Raw genomic sequence first — 11,631 nt, 5'->3', positions numbered from 1 at the left:
GCAGTGTGACTGCAGGAGCAGCCAGCAAAAACTCTACACAAAAGATGGTCCAGCACTTCTCAGAGCTTACAGTCAAAAATTATCAGGCAAGGTGTCCATATTATGCAAATTAACGTAGGATTAACAAGTGACAAATGTAGTTACCAAAGCAAATTAGATGATGAGCATGCCATCAGTATTATAGCTCTATAGGAAATGCATTTAGGTGATAATTCAGCAGCTACATGCAAGATTATGCAATATAAAGCAATATCGATACTCCTCTCAATTGTTAGGTGCATCCACAATAAATGAAAAAAGAAACAGCTCTTGGATTATGCTGGCTTAAGCTGTCAGAAAATTAGTGATGTAGAAGTAATTAGGATAAAACTCAAAGGCCTGGTTGTTACATCAGTCCACAAATCACCTAACGGAAAGTGTCTGACACTAGTCTTACACACAGCAACTAGACAGCACGTATATGTTTAAGATTTTAATTCCAAAACACAACCTGGAGATACATAAATAGAGACAAAAATAGAGAACCATTGTTCGAATGGATCAACACACAAGAAATTATCTAAGTTTGATGCCAAGGAATTAAAACGTTTTGGGCAGGGAGATGGAAACTGATACAAAACCTGACCCATCCATCTTTTCCACTGATGAGAACAAATTACCACTGAATCACTCAATAGTAGTACTGAAACATTTTTCAAGGAGTGTACATTGGCTCACAAAAGTTACCATTGGTGCTAAAATATCAGTTACAAAATAAGTTGATAAACCAACATGGAAATTTGAAAAAACTAACTCGATACAATACACCCAGGAAGTGGAGAGCAACCCGCACTGGACACCTCAAAAGGCAGAACATTGGGAATTATTGTAGATGTAGCTAAATGGAATATCTGAATGGAAGTAACAAAATAATGTGTACTAGGATGGGACAAACCTGCCCAAGTCCTCTACAAAGGATACCAAGGGTCTAAATAATGTTTTGATAACATTTTGTATTTAAAAATATTTGTGTGTATAAATTGTTCATGTTGATGTAAATTTGACAATTTATGAAATAGTCATGCTTAGGAACAATGTAAGAAATAGGTGTTATGTAAAAGCCAGTGTGCTTTTGTTTGAAACGAAAATGGTTGTGGGGAGTGGAAAAGGTGCGAAAGGCGAATTGGCGTGCTACCTTGAGCAAGTGCGGGAAGTAAGTCACACAGATTGTAGGCAGCAGTGATTGATGTAACTCCTTTGTGGAGCAGAAGCTTTGCCTCCAAATTTCCATAAAAATGCCTCGGTTGAAGACTGCAAACAGCTTACAGCATAGCTGCGAGTTGTTGAGCTACTGTATGTAAAACTGAATGAAGCCAAGAAGAGAAATTGAGCCCATACAGCAAGAAACTTGCAGGCCGTAGTGTGGGTAGTGTAGCCGTCATAGCTGTTCGCCACACCCAAGCCTACGGCCACCAGATAAGATTTTTTTCTATTTTTACCTTTGTACAGCATGAACCATTAATTTAAACTGTGTTTTAATAATCATTCTTGAACTTTACGGAAACTGGCTCACCCTGTTATTTCATCCTAATCATACATCTGTATAGGGTTCCTTCCTGGTGTTTGATTAATCCGAGTGTCCTGTTTTACAAACTTTTGAAGTGCCAAGTTAATATAAAGAGGCACCATTTAAATTGCTTTAGTGTAAATATTAAAAATTTTTTCTTAACTATTGCAAAGTGTTATAGTTTGCTTACATAAAATTCAATCAGAGTGAAGCCAAGTTACTAGAACCTGTTAGATGGCAATACAGAATTAGTTCAAAGAATAATAGCTTTTGAAAGTAAATTCCACCAAGAAAGAGGTTTTCTTTAAGTGAAATGTTCAGTTAAAAAGTGTGTGCTTTAGTGTCTAAGTACTTAAGTTCCTTGATTATGGAAAGTGCTTTTCTAAAGGTTGTCCCCTCCACTCCGGCTAATTTTTTTTACCTTCCTTGAAGTTATCTACTGGGCTTTTTCTTTTTTAAAAACATAATGTATAAAGATGTAGCCCAAAATTGTTTAAGTGGTGTAATTTATTTGAAGAGCCAAACTAAACAGTAGCAAGAAAATAGGCAAAATTCAAATTTCTGCTTCTCCAATACTTCACTATTTCATTGCCAGGATAGGTTGGTAACCATTAAGTACATGTTTTAAACCACTAAATGAACTTGGAAATGAGTTGTCCTAGCTTCAGTATATATTCAGTATATATTCATACTGTGTTTCTATCTAGCCATCGGGTAAGATCTTAGGAAAAGGAGTGAATAGTCCAATTTACTTATCCATTAGACGCAACACACGGTAAATACTGTAAGAAGGATAACTCTATTGATTATCTTTTCCTATAAACAGGACTATCCCTCCATAGTGTATTTTATTTGGAAACTAAACTAAATTTTAGTAAGAGGGTTATATGTGGCAACATAGAGACAGGGTTTCTGTTATTTACGTAAAAGCATACTAATATCATAATGGTAGTGTTATAAGGTCCTATTAATGTGTGGTCATGACATTTGTTAAATGTCTCACCACATTCCTATTGAAACTAATTACTCTTCTTGTAAATAACACCTATGACAATTTTATACAAATGTCCACTAAGACTTTGCTCGTCAATCAGTACCGTTAAGAAATACTGACTAGCTTTATTTTCAAGAATCTCAAGTTTAAGTTATACATATTGTTATCCTCCAACAAGAATCATTGGCCGATTCTTCATCTTTGACAGGTTCATCATGCCTGCAATGCAAAACATTATCTTTCCTATTAACATATGAAATCCAACTTTTTAAATTTAATAAATGCTTATACAAACATAAATGATTAATGGAAAATCTCATATAAGATGTGAAACAAATACTAACAAAGAGATAGAGGGGCTGGCCAGTACTTACCTCAGCTCAGTACAGCCGATAGATACACATAAAACAGAACTGAAAATTTACATTCCTAGCTTTCGGAACTTTGTTCCTTCATCAGGGAGGAGAGAGGGGAAAAAAGGGAAGAAGGGAAAGTGGATTCAGTTACTCACAACCCAGGTTATGAAGCAACAGGGAAAGGGCGAAAGAACAGACTTGCGAAATTACAGACCAATTCCCGTAACATCAGTTTGCTGCAGAATTCATGAACATATTCTGGGTTTGAATCTAATCAGCTTCATAGAGAACAATAAGTTTGTGTCCACAAATCAGTACAAAGCATCGCTCATGGGCAACTCAGCATGCCCTTTTGTCATACGACGTCTGTTCAAAAAATTCCAGAACTTAGTCCACAAAATTTTCTATGCTTATCTTTTGGTTACTATGGATTGTCTCCTTTGAAATACCCTCCTCCACAATTGATACACTGCTCCCAATATCATTTCCACTTCCAGGAGCAGTCTTGACACACCTCTTGCTGGGTTGCACAAACTGCCGTCTGCGAATTTTCTTTTATCTCATCTACCATTGCAAAACTTCATCCTTTTCAACTTTGGAAATAAAAAGAAGTCTGCAGGGGTCATACTATTCTCGCAAGGAACATCTCATTCTCATTTGTGAGATCCAAAAAGTTTTTTTGGTCTTGACTCATGAGCCGTGGAATGAACTTGGCGGCAACACAATGCATTCCAAGATGCTGTGTCATTTCATAACATGATCCAATTGAAATGTTACATTCTTCTACAATCTCTCGGACAGTGAATCTTCGACTGGCACACACAATTTCGTTGACGTTCCTGACACAAGCGTCATCAGGGGACATCTAAGAGCGTCCTGAACAAGGATCATTTTTGACTTTTGTAAAGCCATTTTTAAAACGTGTGAATAATACGTAACACCGAGTATGGCTTAAGCACTCATCGCTATAGGCTCCCTGCATCATTTGGTGTGTCTCTGTAAAGGTTTTCTTGAGTTTCACGCAAAATTTAATGCAGATGCATTGCTCCTCTAACTTTGCCATCACAAAATTCACAAACCCAGATTCCATATTTCTTGATTTCCGAGAAGCATTTGACATAGTGCCTCACTGCAGACTCTTAAGAAAGGTACAAGGACATGGAATTGGTTCCCAGACATGTGAGTGGCTCAAAGACTTCTGAAGTAATAGAACCCACTACATTATCCTGACGGTGAGTGTCCATCAGTGACTAGGGTATCATTAGGATCGTTCCAGGGATGTGTGATAGGAGCGCTATTACTCATATTTTCTATGTGCATAACTGATCTGATGGACAAAGTGGACAGTAATCTGTGGTTGTTTGCTGATGATGTTGTGGTGTATGGAAGGTGTCATCGTTGAGTGATTTAGGAGGATAAAAGATGACTTGGACAAAGTTCCCAGTTGGTGTGATAAATGACAGCTAACCCTAAATGTAGAAAAATATAAGTTACTGCAGATGAGTTGGAAAAACAAATCCATAATGCCAGAATCCAGCATTAGTAGTGTCATGAATGAAGAAGTCACATTGTTTCAATATCTGGACATAACGTTGCAATGTGATATGAAATGGAACAAACTTTTGAGGGTCATGGTACGGAAGGCGAATAATCATCTTTCGTTTGTTGGGTGGATTTTACTGCAGTGTGGCTCAGCTGTGATGGACATCACATATAGGGTGCTAGTGTGATCTCTTCTTGAGTACAGTTTGAGTGTCTGGGATCCGCAAGGGGTCGAATTAAAGCAGACATTGAGGTAATTCAGAGGCAGGATACTAGATTTGTTAACAGTAGGTTGAAACAACAACATACAAGTATTATGGAGATGTTTCTGGAACTCAAATGGGAATCCCTGGAGGGATTTTGAGGAACACTGTGCTGACTGCAGAACAATTCTGCTTGCACCAACATACATTACCCATAAGGACCACGAAGATAAGAGACGACAAATTAGGACTCATAGAGAGGCATATAGACATTCACTTTTTCCTCACTCGATTGGCAGATGGAACGGATAAGGAACTGACTACAGTCGAATTAAAATTACTCGATAGTTGGCACTTCAAACGCCAAAAATAGTAGTCAGCGTCACACTTGAACTGTCTGCTGTTGCCAAACTCCACCAAAATTGGCCAGTCACTTCCAATTCCTGGTTCAGCATTCTTTCTTGATGTATTTGTATCCCGAATTATCAGCCCGACACTTTTATTATGTATTTCATGACACGCGATAACTACACCAAAAACAAAACACATTAACAATGCTAATGAAAGACACACATTTCATTCATAGCACTAACCAAACACTACCGAATAACTCAGCACAAGGTGTAATTCAGTATCATACATATAGTTATCATATTCACAGAGATCATCTTACATTAGATAAGCTTTTCACTACACTGCGTGAAACTGAAATTTTTAAGGTTGCAATTCATAGTTGCAACTGGGTCACTACATTCACATATATAAATACTTCATGCAGTGCTGTGGCATAGCACAATGGTTGGCAGATTAATCTAATGTGTAGCATGTCATAGGTTTGAATCTCATCAATGTAGCAAAATTTTTATTTCTAAATCTAACCAAAAGAGTGTGATTATTATTTTCATTCAATTAATTGGTTTAAATGTATTTTTTTTATTTTTAATACTTTGCTGCATCATTTTTCATCATTGTTTTGACTGTTCTATTTGGTCTTATTTTTCTTCCTGTCATTATTTCTTCATTTAGAATCTGCCTCAGTCATCTATAATCCTCGAACAAGTGCCCACACGGGCTGTTCACTGGTTTCTAACATGTCAGCATGTGCAGCTAGTGTAAGGATAGTTACAGGTAACAAATGACATGGAGAAATTTCAATTTGCTTTCAGCCCTGAAATTGAGTTTTTGTTGTCTTGAGTTTACCCTTAAGGGTTAGCTTTAATCGCCATGAACAAAGCGATCATGATATTAGTACTGCTGCAGACTGTTGACCACAATTTTCTCGGTTGGGTTAGGACACAAGTTTACAGTCAGGGATACAAAACGGGTCGTCTGCCCCAGTTCAGTCACTGGTCACTTTAAATCAATAGTCGACAGAGTATCCAACATTTCTGACATACCTTACACCAGCCACTAGAAAAATTGCTCTGTGTTAAACATTTAACATAATTTGTGAAGTGAGCCGCTTGTTTGTTGTCACCTGTAACCAAACGGTAGCTGGTAGCCAATGTGGCAACATTGTTGCAGCAAGTGATTGATGTCAACTATCAAGTAATTTTATTCAGACTATTGTAGTGAGACAGGGTACCTTCTGCCATGCACCATATGGTGGCTAGTGGAGTACGTATGTAGATGTGGAATCAGTCTTTCCTTCTCATCCCATCTGGAAAGTCTCCCCTGATCTGCAGTTCTGGGTAACTTTCTCAAAATCTACCCTTTTTCCTAGACCTATCCTTCACCCCTCTTCCTTCCACTTCAACCCTTCTGCCTGAAGAATGAGCTACTGGCTCTGAAAGCTCGCCTAATTATAATCTTCTTTTATGTGTGTGTTCTGCCACCACTTAGCGAGTATATTGTTTATCTATCCAATTCAATTATCATGTAATCAAAAGCTGCATTTAACACACCAAGTCTCTTTTACCAATCATTTTTAATATGTCCTACAGAATGTACTGTCTATCCTGTCCTTTTTTGAGATTACTGTTTTGTTGTACTTTTCTACAGGCATCATCTTACTTATTAGGAGTCAGTTCCTTCATGTTGTTGTGGTTGTGGTCTTCAGTCCTGAGACTGGTTTGATGCAGCTCTCCATGCTACTCTATCTTGTGCAAGCTTCTTCATCTCCCAGTACCTACTGCAACCTACATCCTTCTGAATCTGCTTAGTGTATTCATCTCTTGGTCTCCCTCTACGATTTTTACCCTCCACGCTGCCCTCCAATGCTAAATTTGTGATCCCTTGATGCCTCAAAACATGTCCTACCAACCGATCTCTTCTTCTAGTCAAGTTGTAGAGCTGCATGTACTCGGGAAAAATTACGGCTGTAGTTTCCCCTTGCTTTCAGCCGTTTGCAGTACCAGCACAGCAAGGCCATTTTGGTTAATGTTACAAGGCCAGATCAGTCAATCATCCAGACTGTTGCCCCTGCAACTACTGAAAAGGCTGCTGCCCCTCTTCAGGAAAAACATGTTTGTCTGGCCTCTCAACAGATACCCCTCCGTTGTGGTTGCACCTACGGTACGGCCATCTGTATCGCTGAGGCACACAAGCCTCCCCACCAACGGCAAGGTCCATGGTTCATGGGGGGAGTTCCTTCATAGTCAACAGTTAAGCAATGGGTGGCTGAATTGATATGTGCCATATGTCTCTGTAAGATGACTCCTGAACATCTTCCTAGAATTACAATCAAATATGAAAATGCTGAGAAAGAACACAGTGTGATATTGCAAGATCAGTAATTAAAAAGATGTGCAAAACAGTTGATGCCGTGGCCGTACCAGAAAGTGAGTGGCATGTCTGTTGAAGCCTGACTACAACCTAATGTGAAATACAATTTGGGACAATCTGACACACAACTGATTCTATGCACCAATCTGTTCCCGTGGATGAGAGATGACTGAAATGAAACAGCAGTTGCACAAAAATAGCCAAGGTGACTTCATCGGAGAGAAAGAGTGGTCATTGTTTTCTAGGATGCAAAAGGGATTTGTATTTCAGATTAGCTTGCAAGATTGAAACAATACCTCATAAATACTATGCAAGTATTCTGACTCAACTGGATGAAAATATATGGAGCCAAGACCCAGGGGGGGGGGGGGGAAAGTTTATCGTCAGTGAAATGCATATGGTCACAAAGGCACTTTCACAATAGGAAAACTGGGAGTTTCAAGTGTGAAGTCTTCTAATATCTATTCCATTCTCCAACTTTTTCACATTCTGACTTTAGCTTCTTCTTCTTTTCTTTTTGTATGAATGATTCACTTAAGACTACATGCGTCACACCTCAAAACCGTTTTGTGAGTCAATAACTGGATATGTTTTCACTGCTCTGTCTCTTGTAACTCCGTTGGACATGGAGGTAGCAAATGAGGATGTAGGATGTCCATGACATACTGCTGTGCTGTCAGAGTGACCTGAAGTCATATCCGATGCTGACCCACACGCCCTCTCCCTATGTCGTTGTCATACTCACTGACAACTGTCATCGTGGGTCTTGCAGAATGTGACTCACTGCTGATCGCATGACAGGTGCAGGTGTGAAAGGGTTACAATGTGCTCGGCGTACATTACAGCAATTCTCCCATGGGCTTGTCAGACACGGTCAACCGGAAGCTTGCTGACAAGCACGCCGCCCTTACGTTCCCAAGCAGTCCAACATGGGGCCACTACCACATCTGAATGTCTCACAAATCTGCATATTGCATAATTCAATCAGCCTGGCAAATGGAGACACACAATTAGGCCCCTTCAAATTTTGTTACGTGCTGATAATGCTGATTCATAGAAGTACAGGGCATCTGTGCCCTTCACAGGGATCACTCAACATCTTACACTCTTCACATCTCTTATAGCTCCTACCATTCATGGTAACAATCCGAGACACAAATAAAGCTAATGCAATCTGGTGGCCTTTGTATCCATTTCAGAGAGTTGCGACTCTCATAATTTACCACTGGTATGCACACTCGTGAAACTATGTTGCTTCAGGGAGCTTCCCTTTTTTTTCTTCAAGCAGTTTAGTTCTTTGAATCCATTTTTCTTGTAGCTCAGAATAATTATTTTATTGTGTAGCAAACTTACAGACTAGCATTCTGGTCTGAGCTGTCGGAGTTGGCGGTCATGTGTGTGTGAGGTGTGCTTGCTTGTGTGAATGAATGGTGTGTATTTCTATTTCTTTTTCTGATGAAGGTTGTGGCCAAAAGCTTATGTGTAAGTGTCTTAACTGTGCCTGTCTGCATTTTAACGTGCCATCTTTATGGTAATTAGCTTCTTCTTCTTTTCCTACACTGCTGATATTCCAACCTGGAGTTTCCATTGTTTGAACTTACGGTCTACTGCTTTATGTTGCAGTGCACTTCTACAAGTGTAATACACAAATGGTGCCTTAGGAAAGAGTCACAATAACATCCATGTCTACCGTTTGCTATTTTTTACGAAGTAGCATGTCACACTCGAAATTTAACTTAGCCAATGAAATAAGTTTGAAGATTTATTGTGTGTAAAAGACACGAGGGCCCACTGTGTGGGAAATGTGTGAAGTTCTGTGCAGAGACGGAGTTATCCACAGACGCGGTAAGTCTGGGGAGCTATACGGGTGTTAAAACATCGACACCTGCTGGGATGAGGGACCACTTACTCTGTGGTGGCGCTGTGCCAGCAACGAGCTCAACCCATTGATTAGCACCACAGATGACAATGAGCAACCAGCTGCTTCTCTGTGCAGAGATGTAAAATTTATCGATTTTGGACATCGGGTGTCAATCTGTCACATGGAGAACAATGTTTACTCTGGCAATTTTAACACTAATCTAGTGTTCTGCAACATATTAATGTGAAATATTGTCTATGATGTTGAAGAGTGTAAGTTAAACTGATATCTGAGAATTTGTTGTTTTTGTGGCATTATCTGGAAAACGGCCTCTCTTGCGGCTCCAAGCATAAATGTCAAGTGAAGAAGAATAATTAGCACAGCACACTGGAACCGAGTAGGGATCCGGTTTACTGCTCGGCCACTAAATTAGCATATTGTGTGTACACCAGAAGAGACGCTGTACACACTTGCATATACTACATACACAAGTACAAGCATCGATCAAGCTACTGTGAAACTGCACTCTGTGTGACTCATCACTACATCAGAATACTGTAAATGCGGTGATTCCAATTTCTTAAGGTCTCTTCCTGTTTGTTTTCATCAGTTGGATCTTATTTTTCAAGTATGTGGGAATCCAATGAGCTGCCTGTTTGGATACATTCTTTTTGTACGTCCCACAAGTTGGATTCTTTGGAGACACATTGCAACAAGAGTTTTTAGGGATTTGCCTGGAGATTTCACACTGGGTTCTGTGTATGTATTCCATCTTTTATTCTTGGACCTAAGATTTTTACTACAATTTTACATTCTTCTAATTCAGTTTGCTGTTTTCATGTCTTGTGTTGGACAAAGACTCTCTCTCATGCATAAAGAAATTCTAATTTGATCACTGTTGTACAATGTTAGATTTTAGAGTTCCAGGAAAAATACTTTTAGTTAACTGAGAGACAGTTTGTATTTTCTGAAGTCTGGATTCTATGGCCTTCTTTTCATTATGATGTTCAGTGGTCTTTTTCACCTAACTATTTAAACTCTTTAACACCGAATACTATGTCATTGCCTATATAAGTTCACCCAGTGCCATTTTGGTATCAGCCAAGAATTTTTTCTCCATGTGAAATTAGTAGTCTAATTTTCCTAGCTTGCTCCATTAATATTTCAAATTGCTTTAGCACATCAGTGATGTTTTTGTTAATTAGTATTATGTCATCGGTATAGGTTACACAATATAATTCTATCTTTAAGTTTACGTTCTAGTCAGTGTAATAGTGCACCTGCTCTTCTCCATTATCTTACAATTTTCTTAGGGGCATAGTTGAATAGCAATGTGATATGCCATCCCATTTTCATATTCTTATGTCTGTCTTAAATTACACTGCTTGAAAAAAAGTGAGACACTCAGAAGGTGGGGAGAAAACAAATTGAAACATAGCGAATTTAGGGCGTATGTGATGTTATTTCAGTCATAACAAAACAGAGTCAAATTTACACAGAGCTTATCAGTTTGAGCCCACTTATCAATACAGCAATGCACCCTGTCTGGTCTGGACAGTGCGGGAGGATGTCGTAAAGCTGCTGCATACCCTCCTGAGAAAGGTGATCCACAACTGTTGTAACTGGACATTGCAATCGTGGATACAGGCAGTGAGATGGAGTTGACGTCCATGTTGGTCCCATAATGTTCTATCGGGGACAGATATGGGGATTTTGCTGGCCACAGGAGTATATCAACATCACGCAGACAATTTAAAGGGACACATACTACATGTGGACAAGCACTGGCCTGTTGAAAAATATCACCACAATACTATTACACACTGCTGTACCATCAGAGTTCCCTCGGCCATTATAAGCCGTGACCTGAAGTCATACCCAATGGCTCCCCACACCATGGGACTGCTTTGTGACCCCCCCCCCCCCCAAATGTGGAAGAATGGGACCTCTCCCCATCTCCCCGGGTCACTGTCAAACTTCTCCACGATAGTCATTTGGAGCAGTGCAGGACTGGGACTCATTAGTGAACATAATGTGACGCCATTCATTAGCAGTCCGTACTTCTCGATCGTGGCACCACTTCACATGCAGTCATTTGCTTGGGTGTTAATGGCAGCCTATGCGCAGGACGGCAATTCCATAGTCTGGCTGCTCCTAGCTGTATGACACAGCATGTTGCAAGGAGTCTATTACAGTGAACTCCTGTTTATCCGAAATGATCGGGACGGTGGCCGGTTCCAATAACGAAAATTTCAGATAAATCAAAGTCCCTTTTTTTTCACATGTGAACACTCCAAATTGCATCAATATTGCGAAATACAATCGTAAAACGTGCGTAGGGTATGTAAAACGTTACTGATACGGTTGCAAATAACCCTGCACTTTTTTACTGAAAAAATAGTGTT

General features: G+C 39.5%; 1 protein-coding gene across 1 annotated transcript in view; it reads right to left on the bottom strand.

The window, feature by feature from the left end:
* Window positions 1–2,703: 2,703 nt before the first annotated feature.
* The window catches only part of LOC124722794 (molybdenum cofactor biosynthesis protein 1-like), a 33,746-nt gene continuing 24,818 nt past the window's right edge, over window positions 2,704–11,631 (bottom strand). The window contains exon 4 of the mRNA XM_047247929.1: window positions 2,704–2,759. Within this exon, the coding sequence (XP_047103885.1) occupies window positions 2,704–2,759 (56 nt within the window). The remainder of the gene's footprint in view (window positions 2,760–11,631) is intronic.

The sequence above is a fragment of the Schistocerca piceifrons genome, chromosome X (genome assembly GCF_021461385.2).
Source record: "Schistocerca piceifrons isolate TAMUIC-IGC-003096 chromosome X, iqSchPice1.1, whole genome shotgun sequence".
NCBI lineage: Eukaryota > Metazoa > Arthropoda > Insecta > Orthoptera > Acrididae > Schistocerca > Schistocerca piceifrons.
This window is presented reverse-complemented; position numbering and strand designations above follow the sequence as displayed.